The sequence below is a fragment of the Pseudorasbora parva genome, chromosome 4 (assembly GCF_024679245.1).
Source record: "Pseudorasbora parva isolate DD20220531a chromosome 4, ASM2467924v1, whole genome shotgun sequence".
Lineage (NCBI taxonomy): Eukaryota > Metazoa > Chordata > Actinopteri > Cypriniformes > Gobionidae > Pseudorasbora > Pseudorasbora parva.
In genome coordinates this window covers 12,151,741-12,177,782 of record NC_090175.1, presented here as the reverse complement: position 1 = coordinate 12,177,782, position 26,042 = coordinate 12,151,741, and the positions used below count along the sequence as shown (strand labels likewise).

The 26,042-nt window shown below is 37.6% G+C and overlaps 1 protein-coding gene and 1 long non-coding RNA gene across 4 annotated transcripts in view; one reads left to right on the top strand and one right to left on the bottom strand.

Annotated features, from left to right (window-relative positions):
- The window catches only part of LOC137072921 (uncharacterized), a 22,073-nt gene extending 5,317 nt beyond the window's left edge, over positions 1 to 16,756 (bottom strand). The window contains exons 1-2 of the long non-coding RNA XR_010904706.1: positions 16,719 to 16,756; positions 12,609 to 12,671 (exon numbers count right to left, since the gene is read on the bottom strand). This is a non-coding gene — a long non-coding RNA (uncharacterized lncRNA). The remainder of the gene's footprint in view (positions 1 to 12,608; positions 12,672 to 16,718) is intronic.
- btbd3a (BTB (POZ) domain containing 3a) lies at positions 8,909 to 26,042 on the top strand. 3 transcript variants are annotated; one of them, XM_067440930.1, is made up of 5 exons: positions 8,909 to 9,014; positions 20,079 to 20,282; positions 20,400 to 20,490; positions 20,697 to 20,815; positions 21,670 to 26,042. In XM_067440930.1, exons 2-5 carry the CDS (start codon positions 20,140 to 20,142, stop codon positions 22,700 to 22,702), a joined length of 1,386 nt encoding a protein of 461 aa, XP_067297031.1. In that variant the 5' UTR covers positions 8,909 to 9,014; positions 20,079 to 20,139; the 3' UTR covers positions 22,703 to 26,042. The 3 variants fall into 3 exon arrangements, with proteins under 3 accessions (XP_067297031.1, XP_067297029.1, XP_067297030.1); XM_067440928.1 differs by lacking the exon at positions 8,909 to 9,014 and adding an exon at positions 19,321 to 19,425; XM_067440929.1 differs by lacking the exon at positions 8,909 to 9,014 and adding an exon at positions 19,516 to 19,729.

Sequence of the window (26,042 nt, the reverse complement as noted above, 5' to 3'; positions counted from 1 at the left end):
TTTAAATAACTGTTTCATATTTTCACACATAAAATGTAATGTATTCCTTGTGATCGATTACTCCAGTCTTCAGTGTCACATGATCCTTCAGAAATAAATCTAATATGATGATTTGGTGTATTATCAATGTTAAACAGTTGTTCAGCCTAATATTTTGGTGTAATTTTTTTTTTTCAAAACTCAAAAGAACAGCATTTTTCTTTGGATTTAATTATTTGGTAACATTATACATGTCTTTAAATCTGTTGCTTTTGAGCAATGAAGTCCTTGCTGGATACTGACCAGAGGTGGACCGTAACTCAGTACATTTACTTGAGTACTGTACTTAAGTACACTTTTTGAGTATCTGTACTTTCCTGGAGTATTATTTTTTCTGGAAACTTATGACTTTTACTTCACTACATTTGAAAGACTAATATCGTACTTTTTACTCCACTACATTTCTATCAAAGTCGAAAGTCATTTCTGCAGCAGCTCCGAAAGTCGGTGGATGATTTTTCCCATCTTTAGAAGGTTTTTTGTTGTTGTTGTTTCAGACAGTCTGTCGGGAATCACTCTTATAGGGTCATATACATTACCCCAACTTTTTTTGAACACTGATCTGTTCATAGCAAAACGGAAGAAGACGGTTCTTAGGCACAGTGTGTGCACCCATAGCCATACTTTGAAAGTATGTTTCAGTTCTAAAAAAAAATCAAGATTAGTTAAGTTGGCATACACTTGGTGCATGTCTTATAAAATATTAAAAATTTAAATGTCTGGGAGAAAGAGAAGAGTAAAGTTGGGAGAATGTCAGATGTGTATCAGTGTATTGGATCTGTGCATTTGGCCTTAAAGTGACAGCAGCTTTGTAAAGAGCTTTGTAACTTATATACAAGTGTAACGAAGTTCGTGGATGGGAAGGAAGGAGGCGGGAACCGGCGAACGTTCAACATACTTTAATTTAAAATAAATAAACAAAACGAAAGTAAAACCGCGGGCAGCCCCTTACGGACGACTGCCCGCAAATACCCACACAATAAACCGGGTGCAGCCCCTCACGGACGACTGCCCACATAAACATAATAAAACATAAACAAAACATAACGTAAAGTCCAGGCCTTGGCCGTCTCTCGTCTTCCGCAGCCCTTGCTCCTCCTTTTATGCTCCCGTCACATGGCCGCGAGACGAGACCGGTGTGCCATGCAGCTGGCACTCGTCAACACTAATCACCGGCCCGCTCTCACGGTCCCTCGCCACGCTGCCTGTCACACCACAATAAGTATTTAAATTAGTTTAAGTTAGTCGTATGGTAGTACGTCAGATGGAGCATCACTGAATGGCTTAAACCATGATGACAGTGTGCATTTATACAACAATAATGAAATAATGCATTAGCATAAAAAAGGAAATTTACTTTGATACTTAAGTAGCCTACTTTTGAAAACAAATACTTCTGTACTTTTACTTGAGCAAAAATCTGTTTTTACAACTTTCACTTGTAACGGAGTAATATATGACCAGTAGTACTTTTACTTTGACTCAAGTAATAGAGTTGTGTACTTTGTCCAAACTTTTGCATGTGCCAGGGGTATCTTCCGTGTCTAAAAGAGCTTCAGAGTCGCTGTAGTTCTCAGTGTCTAATAAATCCACTCACTGTATACGCTCCAAACATCTGTCACAGCAAATGACGATAAATTGCTCTAAGTGACTTTACATTGGTTGGAAACATTTGTTCATGTGAATCTCAATGTTTTTTGACTAGTTATTATGGGGCTTTCACTGTAAACTGGCTTTTTCGGCCACTAAATGGCTCATTTATTAGGAAAGAGGAAGGAACCTATCAAACCCCCGCTTCCCTTACACACACAGACTAAATTAAAACACACGGCCCTGAAGAACACAAACGTGAAGTATTTCTCTGGCTTGTTTGCAGTCAGTGAGGCTCATCTAATCCTTCCACTGATGAGTGAGGCTGTTTCCTCCGATTTCAGAGCTTTGGAGTTTTTCTTTTGCCATCAGGGCATTTAAACAAGTAAACCATGCTAATCTACTGGGATGAATCTCTCAAAAGCCTGTCAAGAATGTGTCCAAGTCCTGCACATTTCATCCCAAAATATATTTAGAATAAAGAGATGAAAGACTATTTTTAGAAACATTAAAAAAAAAATTGAATTGTGACATAATGTTAATGACAACTACACACACCTCCACCCTGGATCCACAGGAAAGCGGTATAAAAGCAAAAACTGTAAAGCATTTCTATATAGTAGTATTTGTTGTTCAGCCTTTAATTAATGCATATTTAAACATAAAATATTTTTAGTATCATTTAGTGTTATTATTTATTATTACATTTTGTAGTTGTTTATATTATTTATAAGCACATTTACCTCCCATATTACTAATTTTATACACATTTCATATGACTTTTATATTATGAGCAATTGCGTTAATTTAAAACAGCATAAATTAAATGAATACAAATATTATTAATTTTACTTTTTTATCACAAATTACTAATTTTATAAATATTATGACCAACTGTATTAATTTAATTTAATTTTAAACAGCATAAATTAAATTAAGTATAACAAACACCAATTAAATGCAGTTCAATTTAAATAATGCAATCATTTTTTACAATGGTGATTATTTATATGATTTTATTATTTATAAGCACGTCTCCCAAATTACTGTAACGCAAATATTTTCTTTTTTTATTTTACTAATATTATTCTGTTACTATTTTTATACTATAGAAGATACTTTATTGTATTTATGTAACACAATTTAAATTGGCATAAATTATATTAAATACAAACAAAGGTTGAAATGATTTAATAATTTTATGGTTAAACATTTTTGCATTACAGAAATGAGAATTTAACAAAATGTGTTTAGTTTTTGTGAAAACAATGTGACTCGGCAGTTTTGATTTTCTTAAAAATGTTGATATATTTAATGATGAAGTACAGTATGACCCGGACGAAGTGAGCTCGTTCTTGGTGCTGTAACGTAGCAAAGCATGCTGTAAAAACAGCCGATCTCTTCCTAAACAGAGAGCATGGAGATGCAACAATGAAAAGAGAGAGGGGAACTGATCGAAAGAGGGATGGAGAAAGGAAGAGAGGGAGCATTAGAGAGAGGGATTAGATGAGAAAGCTGCTCCCTGTGGCCCGAGGCTGTGGATGGGCTGAACGCACTGAGGCCACTTCCTCTCCTGACGCTCGGTTTGAGCCACAGAAAGGATTGGACATTCCTCCTATTGTCCTAAAGCAGAGGACACCAAGAGCTCAGGATCCCATGGGCCTCAGGGAAGAGACACACACACAGAGAAAGAGTGAGACTGCAACTTTTGTGCATGCATGCAAAGAACTGATGCTGAAATCCGCGACTGTATCACTTTTTTTTAATGGTACACCACCATGATTAAACAGCAAGGCTAATTGGTTAAAAAGTAAAACACTCCTCGTCTCAGCAGCTCTCCTCTCTGAGGATCTCATTAATGCCACTTTTTGGGATATAAAAGGCCAAATTAATGTATTATACTCCAACCAGCATGTGCTCAGAGACTGTTTGTCCAGTCCAAACCACATTAATATGTCAAAGTGAGAGGAAGTCCCAAAGCAAGACAGGAAGTATTCGGCGAGCGCTCTCAGATCTGTTCTCCATTAACCCCTGCAAAACAAGTCACCTGTGATTCCTGATACAGTGAAGAAACAAGCACCTCGGACGGTTTTCACATCGTCTGCATGCCATCCGATCCAACACACAGTTAAAGAAGAGGAACGTCTCCGCACTGATTGAATAATGGACGGAGCTGTTTCCCCATGGCTCTCTGTGGTAATGGCTTCTTCATGCAGCGCTGCAGTGAATGCATAGTTTCCAGCCAATGTGCCATGCACCGTCTCCACACGGGCCAGAGTTCAGGCCCTCCGGTGAGCGATGGCTCGGTTCAGCGCTTTTTTTTTCATAACCTCTTTCAAAATTTCATTTTTATATTCTCTCTTTTCCTTGTTCTTCCCTAACTTTAGTGCTTCCCACCAGAGGAAGATAAGTTCAAATGCGGCATTTCAGAACATTTTCCATTTCTTTAGTTTTCCCAGTGGGTCTTTCTTTAGTGCTGGTTTTAAGGGTCAAAACCACTTTGTAAGCAGATCAGGTTCTCCAAAGTGAAATAACCACTCAGATATTATATTTCTATAATAAAATAGCCATGCTGTTTGGTACAACTGTATGCTAAAATTACATTTTATTTGACATTAACAACCCAACAATCAATTGACAAAAAATGTGATCCCACATGATCAGGGAGAACATAATCTAAATGCTTATATCTTGCTATTTTGGAAACCTTAAAGCGGCCCAAATTGTGCCCCTTTTCAATGTTTTTGGTGTCTGTTAGAATAGGTTTTCATCCTTGAATGTTCAAAAAACATTATTTTTAATATATTTTACTCTGTTAAATGTTGCAGCAACTTTCTTCAATCTGTCAGTAATGCTCTATTTAGTCAAAGACTATAGATATAGAAAGACGGTTCACACCTATTAATTATGAATGGGAGAAATTGCAATGTGCTTTATGGTGTAATACGTCCTGCCCTCTAAGAAAAAGAGCCAGTCACTGACTTTTATCACTGCCGTTAGAAGCTCCAGGCCCTATTACACTTGCGGTCTTTGCGGTTAACCACTATATGGTCCAAGTATGGATGTGAAGACTGCAAGTGGGTATAGAACTTTTGATTACCTGACTCGACACACTTAAAGTGTTTACAGAGCTTTTTTAGTTTCAATATTTAGCATTTTAAAATAAAAATCTAAATGTCTGTTATTTAAATGTCACTATTTAACAGAAGACAAATTGTGGTGCTTCTAACACCCGTTTCACACATACTCCGTCTGCAGTGCGTGTGCGGTGCGTGTTGCGTATGCGGTGCAGAAGCCTCACACCCTGTAGTGCTTTCACATATGCTGCGTTTGCAGTCCGCAACTGGTCCGCTGTTGCATACCACAAACACAGCATTTATTATTTAAAATCCAAAAGTTTTTACTGAACATGCCTCGTCAGAATTCCAATTCTCTTTGTTTACTCTTTAATAGAAGTCAGGTTACGAATTTTATTAAATTCATATTCATTATTCATATTCATATACTTTAGATTTAGCTCACACAAGTGGCAAAACATTTAAACATAGGTTATAGCCTTAAATCACAAACATTTTAAATTAGAAACTTACAATAGTCTATTCAAAAACAGCCGAATCTCGTCTTTTCTTTCGTTTTTACACCCTTTTAAAAGAAATCCTGCAGGTCAAAAAGATCTTTGCTTTTCATCTCCAAGAAAGTACGAATGCTATCCATTATGGCACATTTTTTTACCTAAATGCCAGGTAAGGTGTCGTTTTGTTGCTTTACTTGAGAAAAAAGCCATGTGTTGACTTTGAAACAAGAGTATATTTTAAATGATATGCATCTGTGGTGAAATTACTAGATTTTCGCGTCAGTAGCCTACTTTTTTTTTTAATGCAAACAATGTTCTATCACTTTAATGCAGCAACGCAGCGCAGCAAAAATAGACTCGGTACGAAAACGATCCGTGCACTGCTGCAGATGCAACGCACCTGGACCGGACTGACGGACAGCATCCGCGTGCAGTGTGAAAGCTGTCATCCGTTAACATGGGTACTGAAAAAAATACGCACCGCACACGCACTGCAAACGGAGTATGTGTGAAACGGGTGTTAGTAAGGGATAATAAAAAGCAGTTGTTGCACAAAATACACATAGCCTACTCATCTTTGCACCAATAAAATGTGCAACACTTTCCCCAGTTTCACAGACAATGATTAAGGTCTTTGGACACTTTGAAATTATCATTCGAAATGTTCGTTCGTATGATTCCATGTAGTGTCAATCACGTTTTTTGCATCCGTAACAAGCATTTTGAGAGGGGCATTTTGACCATTCAGAGCCACCAGATGATGAATGCGGAAAAAACGAATGCAAAGCCAAGCTATAGTCCCAGACTAAAATGCATGTTTGAGCAGTTTTAACTGAAAGCATCTTACAGTGACATTTTTTAAAAAAAAATATGTCACTGCCATTGTCTCTAGATCCACATCAGTAGTGTTTTTTTCTAAGGCACATTTATAAAAGCTTCTAAAATGTCATAATTGAACTAATGCCTAATCCTTGCTTAATCTAAACCCTGTCTGTGAAACCGGGCATTTTATGTTTTACTACCAAATATGTAATAACTAATGAATTGAACTTTCATTGGAATACTTTTCTCAACATTTGGCTCCGAAGCAGTATTCCAGATAGTGTAGGTTTAGTGTGCATTAAGGGCACTGCACAATTTTAAGACATGTGACAGTCTTGCACACTTATGTCCTGTCACATGTACGCGCTCTCAAGTGACCAAGACCTCAAGTTTGGGTATTTGGACAGGGCATTTGTACCCATATAAACCTGAAACTTGCACTTAGGACTGCACATGTGTATTGGCTGGCCTTAATTGGCTATGTTAGTGAGCACTTCTCCTTTGCTGAGATAATCCATCCACTTCACAAATGTGGCATATCAAGATAGTGATTTGCAAAATGTGCTGCACTGCATGAGGCAAATGGTGGTCACACCAGATACTGACTGGTTTTGGGACCCCCATCAACCACATTTTAGGTGGGTGGATTATCTCAGCAAAGGAGAAGTGCTCACTAACACAGATTTAAACAGATTTGTGAACAATATTTGAGAGAAATAGGCCTTTTGTGTGCATAGAAAAAGTCTTAGATCTTTTAGTTCAGCTCATGAAAAATGGGGGCAAAAACAAAAGGGTTGTGTTTAATATTTTGTTCAGTGTAAATAGTTGCAAATATACAGCCGCCGAGTGAACAGACTTTCCTTAAAAGAGACTTTGGTTAGTTCCTGTTTTATGAAGCCTCTCCTTCTGAAAAGCATAATATGCTCTGATTGGTTGGCTGGACCCGTGTGTTGTGATTGGTCAACCATTTTGAGCATGTATGGGAAATAGTCACGCCCCATACCATAACTGTGAGTTTCAACACACAACTAACTAACTCAACCAGGCTTCTCCCTTTTTTGCACATGCCTTGGGCAGCAATTATTGAAATGAGCAATATTGTGACATGTTCGTTCCTGGAATAAAATTTGAGACTACAATGGAGGCGTTTCATGGAGTTGAGAAACAGTGACATAGATATAAGAGAATAACTCCCACTGGACTGACTTTGTACTTTGTAATACTGAAGTAAAAATGTAACAAAAAAAAGAAGCTTAATAGGACCACTTTAAACGACAAGTTACTATTAACTCTGGACTTAAAGGTGCACTATGCAGTATTTTTGCAGTAACATATCCAAAAACCACTAGGCCAGTGTTATATATTTTGTTCAGTTGAGTACCTACAATATCCCAAATGTTTCCAACTATTTGTAAATTGTGAGAAAATTGCTATTTTAACTAAGGGCCGGGACGTTTCAGCATAGCGTTTGACGGAGTCGCCTGTCAATGGCGTCATATCTGCGCTACCCTCAGTTTCGGGTTTTATTTGGCAGGAGCCCAAACCCTTTACTCTCAGTGTGAACAAGTGAACGCACGGAGTAACGTCATAACATAATTTTCAACACACTTAAATGTATCTAATATGATAAACAGAGCTGCACAATCAAAACCGGAAGAGCGGATCAGTACAGGCGCCCGGCAACTGTGTCCCGTCCCGTCATAATGAAAGTCCCGGTATTTGCGAGGCGGGTATTTGTGTAACAATCGCTCCAGCGGCCGTGCTCAGCTCCTCAACACTCGGTCCTGCTCTGCTTTAGACTACAGTAACGTTAATAACCGCATCCATGAACGTGATTTCTGCCCGAGTCCTATTTTCCACCGGCTGTGAGGTAAAGACCACATGTCCCAAGATGCTGCGCTCAAACTTTGCGTCATCAAACCGTGGACGGAAAGTTGCATAGTGCACCTTTAACAACTGTATCCAAAAAAAATATGTTCTAAGAACGTTGTGCTAACATTCAAGTTGTGAAAATATTATTTCAAAAGTAAAAAAAGTTTGTAAAAAAAACAACAAAAAACGTTTTATTTATTTTGTCAGCTCTGGTTAGTTTTGTTCATCGCATCTTTACTGAAGAATTTCCTGAAATCCTCATGGATAAAAAATGAAAAACACTTCATATATATACTCCAGAAACATTTGAGCCATCCCTCCTCTTTTTCTATAAAGAAAAATACAAAAGAATCTAAAAAAAACACCACTTGCTAATATTCAACATGTGTGTGTGTTCATTTCAGCGAGTGCAAAGTGGAGAAATGTGCCTAATGGCCTCCTTTAAACCCCATTTAAAGTCATTAATGCCTGTAATATCGGTCCAGAGTGTGATGGCATGCCTGTTTGGCTGCTCTTTCTTTGTCAGAGGGCCCTTATGAAGCAGAGGGCCCCTGAATGCCCACGAATGCTACAATAATTAAAGCAACACCTGTTTGAAAGCATTGACACGACAATAAGAAAGACACGGTGAGCAGCGGAGAAGCAGATTATCAGCAGCTGCTGATTGAGAATGTGAATAGAGACCTCCTCCCCGTGAAGAAGTGAGGGAAGGGCCCTCATCCGTCCCTATTGTGTGGCCATTTCTGATTGGCTCTGTTGTGGCTAATGGAGTTTATAGTGGTTTAATTGAGTGGAGTAAATACACGGAGCACATCAATGGAGCGGCAAGCAGATGCTGGCGGAGATAATAAGGGACGGTCTATTCTCAAGTATTCAAAACGTATTCAAGACTCCATTATTCCTTTCAACCACGCGCAGGAGGGCGGAGAACCGCAGCACAGATGGCAGGGGTGACGGTTTGGGCCGGAGAAGAGCTTTCTGAGGTGCTTTCTTTCAAGCAAATGCAGCGTAAAGTGATGGGCTCTTTATTGACTATTCAGTGATGGTGAACACAGGTCTCTGTGGCTGTATGAATGACCACTGCAGGACAGAGAGAAACACTCAGAGGCAGAGACCGGTTAGTGCTGGTTTGGTAATGGTGTGGGAGCCCAATGACTGCATAATGCATGGAAACTATCTATCTATCTATCTATCTATCTATCTATCTGTCTGTCTGTCTGTCTGTCTGTCTGTCTGTCTGTCTGTCTGTCTGTCTGTCTGTCTGTCTGTCTGTCTATCTATCTATCTATCTATCTATCTATCTATCTATCTATCTATCTATCTAACTGTCTGTTCGTCTGTCTATCTATCCATCCATCTACTCGTCTGTTCATCCATTTATCCATCCGTCTGTCTTTCTGATTCTATCCGTCCAAATAATTAATAATAATAATAATAATAAAGGTAAACAAGAAATTACGAAACTGAGTTAAAGACATTCAAAAATATATTTTATGAACATTATAATAAAGGTGCCCTAGAATGAGTTGAAACAATATGTTAAATTGTTCTCTGATATCTACATAGAGGGTGTGTGGCTTATTTAAAGGCAAAAATTGTCCAGATACAGTTTTACAGGTCCATTTACAACCCTATAAATTGTCCCTATGTAATGCTCTGTTTTTGCCTTATTTGGAAGAGTTATGAATATTAATGTTGAGCTCTGCTCTGATTGGCTTATTTCAGCAGCTCACAGCAGTTCAGTGAAGCGGCTCGTGAGTCCTGACCGCCCTGACTGACTGAATGACACTTTAAGCAAAACATCTCAAATGGAGATTGATAAAATGCAGCTTACTTGTTTATTGGTGTTTTCAGATCATCCGTGCGCGAGAAAGAAAAAAAAACGTGTGTTTGCGGTTGCCAGATTTCAGTGATTTAAATCCCCCAAACAGAGCTTTTACGTGAAAAGAAACCCGTATACTATCCGGTGTTTTACCTCAACATGTCCAATCTGGCAACCATATGCACGCGAGCTCTCTTTTGCGCGCGCGGATGATCTGAAAACACCAATAAACAAGTAAGCTGCATTTCAGCAATCTCCATTAGAGATGTTCTGCTTAAAGTGTCATTCAGTCTACATTTTAGACTTGTCTTTTTTCGTCAACGATGCATGTTCAAATAACGTTAGTCACAATGTAGGCTACGCAGTGACTGTGATGTTGGCTACTCTTAATACAAGCATGCAAAAACATCATAGGCCTACTTCAGTTCTCAAAAATATAAATATATAACTTATATTTTTACAAAATGAATAGCCTTGTCAAATGACTGTCGTTTTTACTTATATGGTGGAAAAGGTGACGTTTGCTAGAAGGATCGAGTGAACGATCTGTAGGCAACGTATCTACGGTTGTATTTTGTAATGCAAAATAATATTAACCTTTGTCATTAGACACACTATTTAGTTTTGTATGGTACTTGGAGTTTCCTATTGTTACTGTACTAGCATTTTGCGTCATCTAGACAATGCGATCTCTAAGAAACTTTCAATTTAATCAGAAATTGTTTAAACAGTCAATAAGTGGATAAATCACTACTTACTGCTTGCAGGAATACAGTTGGCCCTTTCTTCAGTTTAAGACGCGGAGCGAAGCTTGCTTGAAATGGGCCGAACAAACAAATGATTTGTTGTGATATCCGATTATAATAAACCTCAACCATGACTGTTGACATATGAAAAGTCCTCACGTCTCCTACACAGCCTGAACATGACGTGTGTCATGAGAGACATTTTTTGCTATGCTCAAGTGTCTTTACCTGCAGTCCCGATGGTTCGGCTTCGTCAGTTCCGCCTGACAATGAACATGTTTGGACAGATGCAAATGTTGGGGGCGTGTATATAAATGATCCCCAATGCTTGAGTCACGGTTGGGTTTATGTTGAGAAGCACTTCTTTTCCCGTGGTGTTTTTGATATACGAGATTTACATATGAAGGAGGAGGCAATGGTGTTTGAGACTCACAGTATGTGATGCATGCCAACTCTTATTATTTCACTATGGCAGGGTTAATTCAATTTTTCATTATAGGGCACCTTTAATATGTTACACATATATTATACAAGCACAGTGCACATTCAGTAAAAACAGCTTAACGTGCGTTTTTAAAAGAAATCTGACATCACTGGTTTGGGATCAGCAGGTTTAGAGCCTGTTTTTTATTTATTTATTTTTTAGGGAAACTCTGGAAAAGGTATGTTTAAAAGTGTGACTCTCGCGCACAAAATGACTGTCTATGAGATTCACACACACTGCTTGAGATCATGACATGAGAAAGGAGGTGTTGAATCAAGAGACACAAAATCCCAAAATGCACCTGGGATGTACAGCCCAGCCGTCTGTTTCTCTCACTCGCAGCCAAAATGAACAAAAAAGAGCCCTTGCTAAGAAACCCTACAATACCTTTCACGAAACACTGTTACCACCCTTTCCTTCTCCACAACAACACACACACACTGAGCCCTGAGAGAGCCAGCGCACAATACAAGGGGCAGGAACTGACCAGCCTATGAATACAGAGCCTCCCATTATCACACCATGTGTTCAGCCCGAACGCTGCGGTTCCCAGCCATGAGACGAATTATTCAATTCAATGAATGCCACTTGACAGATAAAGAGAAAGAGAGAGGCTGTGAATGAAGAGAGTTAGTACGGCTAATTCATCCTTTATCTCCATAAACAGCATTTCATTGTAATAGACTTCTAATTGACTTTGGCCAATCTGCTCACTCGAGGATCTGAAAAGGATCTTGGGGGCGAATGGGGTTGAATGCATGTGTCATCGTTCACAGCAAAACAACCCCAAAATGTGACACCATAGGACCGTTAGGAAAAGAGAACTATAGGGCTGGGCGATTTTTAAATAATTTGCACACATTTCAATGGTCAAATACTGTATTGATGTGATGAACAGCTATGCAGTTGTTAGTGGCAAAAAGTGCCACAAAAATTGACAATTATTAATTGTGATAATGCATTGAATCGTGCAGACACATCGTTTTATAGCCAGGTTTTCATATAAATAAAATAGGTAATCATATTTTGATGGTTTAATTAAATTTGTAGGGCCATTAAAAATAAATATTCTCTCCGGACATCACTTTTGGCCAATATTGTAGCCTATATATTATATATAGTACTGTTCAAAAATTTGGACACATTACTATTTTTCATAATAATGGCTAATGTGACACTGAAGACTGGAGTAATGATGCTGAAAATACAGCTTTTCATCACAGAAATAAATTATATTTTAAGCATATTAAAATCATAATATGCATATTAAAACCATTATTTTAAATTGTGATCATTTTTCACACTGTTTTTTCTGTATTTTAATGAAATAAATGCAGACTTGATAAGCATAAAAGACTTCTTTCAAAAACATTAAAATAGTACTGTCCAAAACTTTTGACTGTGTTTCTATTTTCATGCACTGATAAAATATTTCTGACGTGCAAATACCCATGAGCAGAAACAATCTCATTATGTTTTATCACAACAATAACAAATGTACTATTGTGGGCTGTAATGATTAGCAATATCTCAAGAGCATAGATGTTTTGTGCAATGGCACAAAATCAGTTTTGCAAAGTGACAGATAATCTAATAGAGGAAGGAAACACGAGCACAAAAAGGTCGAACTTAAATCAATACGAGTAGGAAAAGTCTTACCGACCCCATGTTCAGAAACTCTGATATCCCACAATCCACTTGGGGCATAAATCACCGCCGTCACTACGGAGGAAAAAGAGAACATTGGATTTCACTAGCTGACATATCTTATATTTATGCCAAAGCCACATGACTTATGTAAACATATGCTGTTAACCACAGCACATTGGTTACTCCAGTATTAATTGCAGATACAGTGGCTCCAAAATGTTATTATTACTTAAAAGATATAAAGTTACATAAACACACTTAATAATGTCAGGAAATCATCTAGCCTTGGTAAGAAAAATACAAAACTAAGTGACATATTTTAAAGAAAAACATCACAAGCACACTTTTTAAGCAGAACCTTACATTTTGCTAACGTTATTTCAGAACTTTCTCTGTACATAAAAAGTATGAAAAGTATTTTTCTTTATGTTAACGTTAATGAAACAATTTGATTGTCATCTTTGGCCAAACATTATAAATGCTTTTGAGTTCTCTAGCAAAACCTTTGCATTTCCCAGAAAACCTTTGTGTTCCCTCACAAAATGTTTGCATCCCCAAAGAAATATCACTAGCAAAACGTTTGTGTTCTTTTTTTGTGAGTGAATGCAAATGAAACAATTAGTAACATTTAAAAAAAATGTCCCATTAACAATAATGTTTTTGTACTAATGTCTTGAGTACATATTAAAGACCAAATAACACTGAATGAACATTCGTTTAACGTTACTGGAAAGTTCGGAGAACGTTCCCTGTTAGACTATAAACCCCAACGCTCAAAATAATGAATTGGTTTGAGTAGAGCCAACTTAAATCAAACAAATTAGTTCAATCAAATTCACTTTTACGAGTATTTAGAATTTCCTTGTTCTTTTGAGTTTACAAAACTGACACTTTTTAAGTCATTTGAATTGTTTCATAGTTTAAAAAAATAATTTCCCTTGGCATGCTTTGCCATAACACCCAAAAGGGAGAGTAAATGCTAAAATTAAGTATTATATAATGTGTTTTGTGCAATATTAAAGGGTTACTTAAATGATTAGCATCAAGCTTTGTATTTAAACTGGGTCATTAATGTATTAGAAATATGAAAATGTTTTTGAATTTGGTGCTTTCTAGACTGAGAAAAGACAGAAAATGTATTTTTGTCTCATGGGGATGAAAGACAACAATTCCCAGAATGCTTCGCTGCCCTGTGAGGCCATTCCCAAAGCCACCGCTACTGAATCACTGATCACTTTCCCACCGCAATCATTTCCATAAAAAATCTGTTCAGTTCAAGAGTTTCTGTTATGTTGTTGTTGTAGTAAGGTATCTATCATGGTGACGAGTGGAGCATGAGCTTGGTTTGAGAACAGATATATTTTAAATGTATTATATTGCAGTACTTACATCCCCCCCTCCCCCCTATTGACAGAAATGAGAGAGGGCTGGGGAGATGTGAGGGAGGATTTTTCAGCCGGGACTTTTTACTGCGCCGAGTCGAAGTACTCTCAGAAGTGCTAATCCGCCATACATTATAGTTCTCCTTTTTAATCCGCTTAGAAACGCGCCACGTTTTATTTTGTGTCACCATACTTGATCGTTCAACTATTTGTGTAACTGTATTTAAATAGAGAAAACGTGGAGGTGTTTGGTACTTCTAACTTGATTTATCTCTGTTTGGTACCATAGTGAATGAACTGGGCTTAGTGGGCTAAGCTAAATGCTATCAGATCGTCACCGCACGTCAGAGCGATTAAGTGCACGCACTCAGACGAGAGAGGTGTGTATCAACTCCTCTTAATTAAGGGAATAACATAGTTTAATGTGAAAAAGCAGTGAAGTATCCCTTTAAACTTTGAAATCCTTAAAGGCACAATGTGGAGCTTTTCACCACTAGAGGTTACTTATTCAAAACAAAGGCATAGCTTGATTTCATGGAGGTTTTATTCTGCCGCAGATGATCAGTTCCACTTTTTCCAGGTCATGTGTAATGCAGTTCTGTTGTATTATCTGAATGTGTTGAAAGTTAGGTTAATGTTACTCTGTGCGTTTGCTCAGCGACTACTGTGAGATGCTTGCATGCTGCAGTGAGCTAGAGCGATATTAGGCATAGTGGAACATGGTACTCATGATAAATCAAGAAAACAAGATTTAAACACTAAGACTAACTGTGTTGAGCTGTTCTTCATGCTCCCTCACAACCATTCCTTCACAGTCTGAGCTGATGAATCTTGACATTGTCATCCTGGAATATGGCCATGATGGGTCTTCCTACATGGTTATTTAAAAAAATGTAAAACTACTGACTCCATCAATGAGGGTTAGATGAACTGATGCCAAACATAAAACATGCTAGAGACATAATAATCACTGCAATAATGATCCAAATAATTGACTCTTAAGCATTTGCCTATTTAAATCCAAACAGGCAATGTATTAAAGGGGTAATTCAGCACTGGGAAGATGAATCTGTATTTAAACTGGGTCATTAATGTAGTAGAAATGTGAAATTATTTTTTTAATTTGGTGCCTTCTATACTGAGAAAAGACAGAAAATGTATTTTTGTCTCTGTCTCATGGGGATGAAAGACAACAATTCCCAGAATGCTTTGCTGCCCAGTGAGGCCATTCCCAAAGCCGCCGCTACTGGATCCCTTTTATCTTACCACCACTGCGTTCATCTTCATAAAATCCATTGGCGTAGGAGACGGGGGGACGCGTCCCTCCCCCAATAATGGAAAATGCTGGATCTGTCCCCCCCAAAAATGAGCCAATAGTGCAGGCCATTTTGACGAATACATGATGTTTTCTAAATTATGAATGGGTCAAACGCTCTTGCAAAACGGCCTGAATCCACTTGAAATAGTTGGACTGCTCTCTCAGTAGCCGTGTTTCCATTACAGATCATTATGAAAAAAACTATTGCGAAATGACGCCGTTTCCATTAATCGCTGCAATGCATCTAAAACGTATTTTTTTCCTTTCGTGATAAGTCATTCCAGAAAGTATGCCACGCCTTTTGGTGGGTTTATGTAGCCTATATATCTCAGCCACCACATATCCAAGCATTAATTCAAATTAAAACAGCGAAATTTTTGAATTTGCATGGTATTTCAGTTTTTTTTTTATTCTTCACCATTTCGTTATTTTTTGTGAAATTTCGTTTTTTTTAAATATGAACTGAATTCTGAAATGCTTTGAAGTTAAAAACTATGCATTTAATAAACAAAATATATATATATATATTTTTTTTACAAAGTGCCGTAACTACAGACACTGCAGCCGCATGTGCGATATAAACTGATAAACATCAGTTAACCAGATTTACTTTCTTCAACTGATGAAAATGGAACGGAAATGGAATGAGTCATATTTTCCCACTAACATGGTTTTCAAGCTATTGTTATTTAATTTTTTGGCCTTCAGAACATCTTAAAATGCGCATATGTAGATAGATCATAGAAATCAAATTTTCTCGGGGGAGCATGCCCCCGAACCCCCCTAACTCACATTTGGAATCTCAGTGATTATAAAACTGTGCCTATATTACCATTAAGGGACCTACAATATGGTCATGCCTATTTACTTGAACTGCTTAGTCTATCTATGGTTTCAGAAGCAGCCAAAAACAGAATGGCCTGAATAAAGCTCTCTCTACGAGCCGGTGAATCACTGTCTCACGCAAAGAATAATATTGTAAGTTAGGCAACTGCATAATACAAGTTTAACAAGCAGAATAATAAGGCATCACGGTAACGTTACACATTTTTAGCTAGCATATGTCTTTTAAAGGGATAGGCTACTTCAGCGATGTCCCCCTAATGTCAAAGTAATTCCTACACCCCTGATAAAATCAGATCAGTTAGAGAACAGACACTACAATAAAAACTGAACGTGGCTGTTCAATATATTGTGATTTAGCCGCTGAGGGAGTGTCACAGCACTAACAGCAGGAGTCAGATTGCACACTCATCATGATGACTGAGCTGAGGTAAGAGCTAGTGATGAGAGCTGAGGTAAAGGCGACTGCATTCGCGGCAGTAGTTCTCAGCGCGTGTTCAGTCTGGCGCGTTTTCAGTTCATGCCTTTGGAAGCTAAACTTTCATAGGAATTAATTTGAGAAGTTGAAACACTTACTTTGCTACTTCTGCCGCACTTTCCATGACTGCCTGAGGCTGCAGCTGTGAGTGCGACCCCATCCCCATGCGTGGGTGTAACACATGCGGAAATGGCTCCCTCTGCTGGCTGTAGTCTTTAGCCTCTGGCCAAAAATTCCTCCAATGATGCAAATTGACAAGAGTTGCGTCATCAGAGTAATTTTTTCAGAAATAAAATGCATAAATCTCTAGTCAGGTGGATATGAGGAGAGGGGAGCACAATCATTTTAATATACTCCAGGATTTCTAGTGATACAAAGCTAATCGCTGAAGTAACCATTTAAAGTGTTTCCATGGTTTCTACAAAATAAAAACATAAATCGAGGGTAACGCGGGTATGATGTCATTGAAAGGTTAAAATTGCTATGTCCAGGTTAAAATTGCTTATTTCTCTGGATTTAAAAATTCTTGGAAACATTTGGGATACTGGAAGAACAGAAGTCAACATAATATAACATTGTTCTAGTGGTTTTTGGATATTTTAATAAAATTTATGTAACTGATTACCTCAATGTTTCATCAGTTTTGCCTATTTATTACTGTTATGAAAATGAAGATACTAAATATTTGGACACTTGTTGATGGTCCAATATAAGTGGAAAGTGTTTGAGGTTGCTGATTGGAAACCCGTGTGAACTAAAATGATGTCTGAAAAAGTAAAATACGTTCTGAAAATGCAATGATATGCAGACATTTTTATTGTCCAAATATTTATTGGGCCCATTCTGGTTTGCATAATGTTTTAACCAAATCAATATATTCCCAGCTTTACCACAGCAGTTTAGTCCAGTCTTTATGGAAAACAAAAAGTTTGTCTTCAAATGGATCTATGAATAGAAGATTAAAGATAGAGCAGGACTCCACACAAAGAACAATTTTGCGTTCAAGCCGACCATAACTACTGGAGACGGGCAAACAATGGTCATTTCCTGGGTTTAAAACCCTCTAAATAGCTTTTAAATGGCCTAGAATAGGTCTGAGAGATACAAATCAATGTCCACACAATAAAAGTGCTGCTTGTTTATGGACCCCCTCCATTAGGTCGGTGCCTGCCGGAGAGACCCGTTACCCAGCATCCCCCACGGCCGAGGCGAAGCGTCTATAGTGTAATTAGTAAATCATTACGTAAAGCCTTTGCATCAGTGCAACAAGGGCAGCATTGCATTCCTGTGGCTGTTTTTGCTGTTAAGCTCCAGTCAAGCTGCTTTTCAGGGTCAATGTTCAGTCAGAGGTTTGCTGGCCATGGGATTCCAGCGATGCGTTTGAATATTTGTTATTTTATCACTAATAAGAGAGATTCTTTGCAGTCTGTGAATTTCACACACTGACCTCTATATGCTTAAGGTCAGAGGTTTGGTTAGGATAGGAGATGTCTGCATATAAGGTGCAAAAATCCATAAGCTTTTTGGAATGCGTGCTTTGTCAATGATGGCAAGAGAGACTAGATTCAAATATGTTTGCAAAATTTCAACTGTACTTTAAAAACATTATTAGATAGTCTAGCCTGTTATTTGTGAGCTAAATATTGTTGTATTGGAATTATCCATTAATCGCCTTGTTACGGCTTGGAAACTGAAAAATCTGCTGCAATGAAAACTTCTACATCATTGTAGAAGAGGACTTAATTTCTACTCAAAATAAAATATACTATTATTATGATGTAATATCATTTAGTTTTCAGAGTTTCAGCTTGCTTTTTTTCAACTAAAGTGTGCTAAAAATGTAAATGAGTTTTACAGTGCAGAATATAAATTAGGTGTGTGTGTGTGTGTGTGTGTGTGTGTGTGTGTGTGTGTGTGTGTGTGTAAACCCATTACATAAAAAATACGGCAATTATAATATGTCAAATTAAAAAAAGAAGAAAGAATGGTAGGCTACACCGTAATATACAATAGAAAATAGAATGTCAATTTACAAATATAATATACAACTCTGGAAAAAATTAAGAGACTACTTAACATTGATTTCTAAATGTTAAGTGGTCTCTTAATTTTTTCGAAAGCTGTATATTTATAAATAATATTTTCTATAATTTTATTAAAATACAAATTTAGCAGTTATAAAATTATGACAAATAGTAAAAATAATAATATACCAGCCTATAATACACAATAAAAGAAATAATAATAAACAAATCATGCATATGTCGATTTGGACGTTTAGGACAGAATTTTTTATAACAATTTGTAAAAGTTATGAAATATTTGAAGACTTTGCATCGGGCGCCACCTGCTGGTACTCATCAGCATCAACAAAAAATAACAATTCTCTTTAGCAAGTAAATCATTTGGAAGCAATTTTGCTGACAATATTGCAACTATTTTTAGTGTGTGAGAACCACCTTTTTAGTCAACCACCAGTTTAAGTATAAATATTAACATATCCCAACCCAAATAGAATAATCTAATAATTATTGAACGGGCAAAAAAATAAAATAATAATATTTAATTGTATATTATAGTAAATATATAAATAAAAGAACAAAGCATGAAAAGTTAAAAGTAGTACCTACTGCTAACTGCAAGTAGTATTTTCTTAATAATAATAATAATTTGAAAAGGACTTGTTTGTATGGCGCATGCGCAGTCCGTCAGGCGGATCCTCCGATTATGGAGGATGTTGATGTGCAAACCAGCTGCAAACTTTCTTCACTCTATCACCAAACCTGCTGCATTAATCAATCTCTGGTAATTACCACTATTGAGCTGTTATAGGTTGATGAGCGCTGGCATGTCGTGATATTGTTTTAGTTTGAAGGTTTTGTGGCTATATATATTTTTTAAAGGTTTGTTAGCCCGGGTAGCTGTTTTTGTTTATTTCCTGTTGCTCACATCTGAATTCAGAGCTGCATCTGTTTTACAGATATCAAAGGATGTATTAAATGCATTTGCTTCTGGATCTTTTAAACGCTCGTGTAACAAGATGGATTGCTGTTCTGTGCATATTTAAATGATTATAGCATCTTTAGCTGCGATTGCTAACTCTGTTTATGTGAGTCCAACAATGAATGTCAAGTAACTTATTTTCGTATGTGAACTGCTTCATTTTAATACACGAGTTTGAGATGAGAAATGGACGAGAAACATAAAATAAATATAAAAAAAGACTGGAATGATAATCGTGAGAAAATGACGGCCAATAATAAAATAATTGCAGTTAAAATTGACAATATAGCCTATCTCATTAATAATATGTATAGCCTATAAATGTTATTAATGAGAGAAGTGAATATATACGAATGCTATTCAATTTCAAGCGTTTATATTCAAGAGTTATATTAAAAATGCTTTTTGTGTCATTTAGAGTGTTTTGTCTTTCTTTTCCCTCCCATCTTTTCCAGTTTTGCAGGTTGCCAGATCCTCTGCCATGACCTCCTCCTGATAAATTGACGTGTTGGTAAAATGGCCGCAGAGCTGTTTCCTGCCAAAAAATTGCCCGCTGTCACAGCCACCGCTGTCCAACAGTACCAACAGCAGAACGTCAGCAACAACAACACCATTCAGGGATGTAATTGGCAAGGCTTGTATCCCACGATCAGAGAGCGGTAATTTACTCTTCCTCTTGTAGCTCTGTTCCACTGCCTAGTGTGCTGCCTACCTAGACAGCATGTGATGCTGCACTGTATGTAAAAGTCTTTTCATTATTCATTTGTCCTCTGCAGAAACTCAGTCATGTTCAACAACGAGCTGATGGCAGATATTCATTTTGTGGTGGGGCCTCCTGGAGGAACCCAGAGAGTGCCGGGACACAAGGTACAGAATTAACACAGTTATGGACATCCAATCACTCCAGTTTATTGCAGAATGGCCACTTTTGCTTGACCCTCAGCATGCTTTAATGTTTGAGCTACACAACTCCAGAAGAAATATTTAATTTGTAGGTTGGCAAATGCAGGAATTAATAGAACTGAGTGATGCTCATAATCTCTGTTTGAATCCATTTTCTCCGTCTCTTTAAGTACGTCCTGGCTGTGGGCAGTTCTGTATTTCACGCCATGTTCTACGGAGAGCTGGCTGAAGATAAGGATGAGATCCGGATCCCTGATGTGGAGCCACCTTCTTTCCTCGCCATGCTGAAGTACGACCTTCAGACAAAAGCATGTGCTGAGCATTACCCACAAAGCTAGTAAACATGAAATAAAAGACAGAAAACGTTTAATATTATGTCATTTTACATCATTTTTATATTATATAAAATTATATACAATTTTTTTAAATAAATATATTGTAAAGTCTTTAAAGAGAACAATATATTAAACGTCTGAGACCACTGGTATTATTTATATTTTATAAAATTATAATATTTTACATTTTGTATAAATGTTTTATTATAGATTTAATAAAATACTTAATATAGATATGTAACTTTTTTTCATTAAAAAATAAGATAGTCTGAGACCAATAGTGAATATTAACTGTTATATATTTTTACTATTTTATTTTATTTAAAAAAAAAAAATATATATATATATATATGTATATATATATATATATATATATATATATATATATATATATATATATATATATATATATATATATATATTAATTATTTTCCTTCCTAATAAAGTAAATTTACAATAAAACTTTTTAAATCTCTTTTTTGATTATAAAAACTCATAGAATTCATAATTTATATTGTATATATATTATGTACATACATATATGTGTGTGTGTGTGTGTGTATATATATATATATATATATATATATATATATATATATATATTAGGTCTGAAAATGTTTTTCTTTTCTTATTTTTATAATGTAATTTTACAGCAAATTATTTATAAATATAATGCAAATTTATTAGCAAAACAATTGGAGTGGATAAACATGATTTTCAGAGTGCCTCAGTATTTGGTTCGCCTCTCATTTGCTCCAATGACAGTAGATAATATTATTATAATATAATTGTTTTGCTCTCTTGTCAGGTATATCTACTGTGATGAGATCGACCTGTGTGCAGACACCGTCCTCGCCACACTGTACGCTGCCAAAAAATACATCGTCCCCCACTTGGCCCGCGCCTGCGTCAACTTCCTGGAGACCAGTCTGAGCGCTAGAAACGCCTGCGTCCTGCTCTCTCAGAGCTGCCTGTTCGAGGAGCCTGACCTCACGCAGCGCTGCTGGGAGGTCATCGACGCGCAGGCCGAACTCGCCCTCCGCTCTGAGGGCTTCTGCGACATCGACACCCAGACTCTGGAGAGCATCCTGCGGCGCGAGACGCTCAACGCCAAGGAGATGGTGGTGTTCGAGGCGGCGCTGAGCTGGGCGGAGGCTGAGTGTCACCGACAGGAACTCCAACCCACCATCGAGAATAAACGGCTAGTTTTGGGGAAGGCCATCTATCTGATACGGATCCCCGCGATGGCCCTTGATGATTTCGCTAATGGTGTCGCGCAGTCGGGGGTGTTGACGCTTAACGAGACCAACGACATTTTCCTGTGGTACACGGCGGCCAAAAAACCCGAGCTGAAGTTCGTCTGCAAACCGCGGAAAGGTTTGACGCCGCAGAAGTGCCACCGCTTTCAGTCGTGCGCGTACCGCAGCAATCAGTGGCGGTACCGCGGGCGCTGCGACAGCATCCAGTTCGCCGTGGACAAGCGCGTCTTCATCGCCGGGTTTGGGCTGTATGGCTCCAGCTGCGGTTCGGCGGAGTACCAGGCCAAGATCGAGCTCAAGCGCCAAGGCGTGACTCTCGGCGTCGCCATCATCAAATACTTCTCCGACGGCTCCAGCAACACCTTCCCCGTGTTTTTCGAGTACCCGGTGCAGATCGAGCCCGACACGTTCTACACGGCCAGCGTGGTTCTGGACGGGAACGAGCTGAGTTATTTTGGGCAGGAGGGCATGACCGAGGTCCAGTGCGGGAAGGTGACCTTTCAGTTCCAGTGCTCGTCGGACAGCACCAACGGGACGGGTGTGCAGGGGGGGCAGATACCTGAACTCATATTTTATGCTTGAGAGAGCGTCCTGCTCGCAACTGATTAATCAGAAACCCAACGGTTTTGTTCCTAAATGAAGTGCTGCTCAGATTTTGCACAAAGGCTGCAACAAGGATATTAGAGTTTACTGACAATCTTATAGACTATATTGTTAGTGCACCTAAAATAAAATAAAAAGAAAATTCAGTCATTTACTCACCCTCATGTCCTTCCAAACGTGTAGGACTTTGTTTCTTCTGTAAACATAGACGTTCATGCTACTCTTCAATCAGGTCGATGAAGACTGGGGCTGTCAGGCTTCAGAAAATGAACTTTAAGACATCTTAAAAAGTTATTCATAAAATATACATTGTGAAATATACACTGCCGTACCAAAGCTTGGGGTCAGTAAGATTTCTTTTTAAAAGAAAGAAAGCAACAACAAAGAATTTAATACTTTTGTTCAGCAAGGATGCATTAAATTGATCAAAAGTGATGGTCGACATTTTTTAATGTTATAAAAGATTTATATTCTGCTTTTCTTGTAAACTTTCTATTAATCGATTCCTGAAAATGGTTTATTAAGCAGTACAACTGTTTTCGAAATTGATAATAATCAGAAATGCTTCTCGAGCATTTCGAACAATAAATTACATTTTAAAATATTATATAATTTTAATTGTTATAATATTTACTATTTATACTGTATTATTGATCAAATAAATGCAGCCTTGTTGAGCAGAAGAGTCTTATTTAAAGTCTTAGTGGACTCAAACTTTTGAACAGTAGTGCAAGTTGATAAGTTTGTTGGCCAGTTGAGGCTCTCAAATCTAGTTTCCAGTTTTTCCAATTTGTTGCGTCACAATGTTCGACATTGTTGAATCTGAAGGCAATTGGTTATTGCAAGTTTTGCAACTAAATGTGATGGCAAGTTTAAATATATACATGCAAATGAGATTGGAAGGAATGCTATCATACAACTTCAGATCGCTTGGAAAACAGTGCACAAGTCAAATAGATGACATGAGCTTGAGCAAACAACCTAATTTTCATATTTGTGTGACGTATTTTGTTACACAGCAGAGATTAATGCTGCGTTCCAGACAGCTCGGAGTTTGGAAATAACGTCTGAAACGGCCCTCAAAGTCCGACGTTTGGCGTGTCGGCTTGCGTCATCTGACGTCACCTCCAAAGTGTCGGCAAGTCCTGCTGCCAATGAGCATAAATGTAAAAACAACTTTAATATAAGACATAAAGTCTATATAATAATAATACGTTTCTTTTTGCTTTGTGTCAGCTGCTTTTAAAGCTATTTAATATTGTTTTTATTCCGTTTTTTGTTTTGTTTTTTGCCGTAATTGACACAAAAACACGCTCTCGTTGAGTCGTGGGGACATCATGTGGTCAACATGTGAACACCACGTCTGATTGCCTGGAATTGGGACATTTAATGTACAATATTCCCACTTCCAACCTCGTCTGGAATGCAGCATAAAGGGGCGTTTACACGACACCGTTCTCAATGAAAGATAAGAAGCTTTCAATGTTTCAAACCGGTTTCAAAGTGCTCCTGAAAATTATATCGTTATCATTTCCATGTAAACCACAAAAACGCGAATCTGCGAAAACTGACGTTGTGCGCATGCGTACTAGTGCCTATGTCTCATTTTTAGCGATTTTTACAGTCAATTACAGATTTTTGAAGGTTGTCCTTCAGAGGTCGCATTTGTCGGCCCATTCGTTATAAAGGATGTCTTATTTCAGAAAAGTTTCCACTATAAAATTGACCGCTCTTCCCTAGTGTAGCGCAAATTGTTGTAATTTTTTTTATGACTGGAATGTAGTGGTCAGTTTACTTAATCAAAACGCGAAGATGACTAAAAATGCTGCTCGTTTATGTAGTCTGCACGCGAAAAAATTGAGTTTTTAGTTCATCGCTGTCGTGTAAACGGCCCCTAAGATCCACACATTTATCCGGACAAGATAAATGTATCTATTTATCTTTGTCTCAAAGCATTCATGAAAACACTTAAGAACAAGTCTGCTAAAAATACATGTGAATCTTAACATCTAGATCACGTAAATCCTCATGAAGTGAGTGTTGGTAAAACACTCGTTTTTGTTTCACAGGTCACATGATTATCTCGCGACTGATCATTGCGTCGATGTTTACTGCCTGCTCTGACTAACAGCAGACATGTTGTGTTACCTGTGAGAGAGATGATTTAATCTCTTAATCAAATTTGTGAAGTCACGCTTGATTTGTTCTACAGAATCATATTTGTATCTATCTCCTTGTGCGTCGTATCGTAACAAAACTGTATTTTGCTGAACTCTATGTATAGTATTTGTATAATTTTTTTACTCGACACGTGAAGCACAAATTGTCCTGAAGCGTTTCGCTAAGAACTTATTTTCTCTACTTAATATTCATGTAATCCTATATTTTTTAGCATTTTGGTGCAACACACCATTGTATGTTAGTGGCATGAAGTTATAAGGGGGTTTACAAAGAGAAAAGACTAGGAGAGAGATAACTAGTGGTGCTGGTTAAGACAGCTATTGCTCAAACTTAGGGTTATGGATTCTATTAAAGTATTCAACTTTGGTGCACAATTTGAGGTGTTCGGACACTTTTCCAAACAACCACACTTACAAAAAAAAAACCTCTGACACTGAAGGAGTGTCCTGAGCCATATCTAGAGACCAGAATGTCATAGGCGTGACATCTATGACTTGAGCCAGAAAGAAATCACACATCGCAACCATGTGGCAATCATTTGTAACAGCTTAGCATCGTCTTCAGAAACTGTAAAAATTATACTGTGGTGATAAAATACATGTGGTAAACTAAACACGACACGTCGACACCCCACTCAAGCTCTTTCAGAATGGCGTACATGTCGATGTCAGATCTTAATTGCACTATTTCTCATCAAGTAGTTGTTATTTTTTTAACACTGTGGCACAATCTAGAATCATTTCATTCTGTTGGTTTCACTCTTGAAATGCTCCATTGTGTTCTTGGCCGGAGTTTCTTATTACTTGGTCAAATCAAACTCTAAAATCTGCAATTTGTGCCTTTTCTGGATTGGGTCTAATGGTGTAAACTACCCAAGCGATTCTTACATGTACACTTTATATTCCTGGACCATGAATTGAGATGTTTTTACATGCTCTGAGCACTGGTTAGATTCACTGGCGTTATAAGTATGATGAGATTTTCGTTCATTCACAGCCGTTTTATATATACAGCACAATTGAGCAAGCCTGTTTCTTCTGTTATGTAGAAAATGAGGTGCCTGTGAAAGTGCCAACAGACTTATTTGAATGTGTGAGCGCCGTTTGTGTCATTATGAATAAAGCTAACTTTAACTCCA

Excerpts from the sequence above, each read along its gene's own strand:
- btbd3a (XM_067440930.1), top strand. The coding sequence starts at position 20,140 with ATGGCCGCAGAGCTGTTTCCTGCCAAAAAATTGCCCGCTGTCACAGCC. Across the intron at positions 20,283-20,399 it reads TATCCCACGATCAGAGAGCG|AAACTCAGTCATGTTCAACA; the intron begins GTAATTTACTCT and ends TGTCCTCTGCAG. Across the intron at positions 20,816-21,669 it reads TCTTTCCTCGCCATGCTGAA|GTATATCTACTGTGATGAGA; the intron begins GTACGACCTTCA and ends CTCTCTTGTCAG.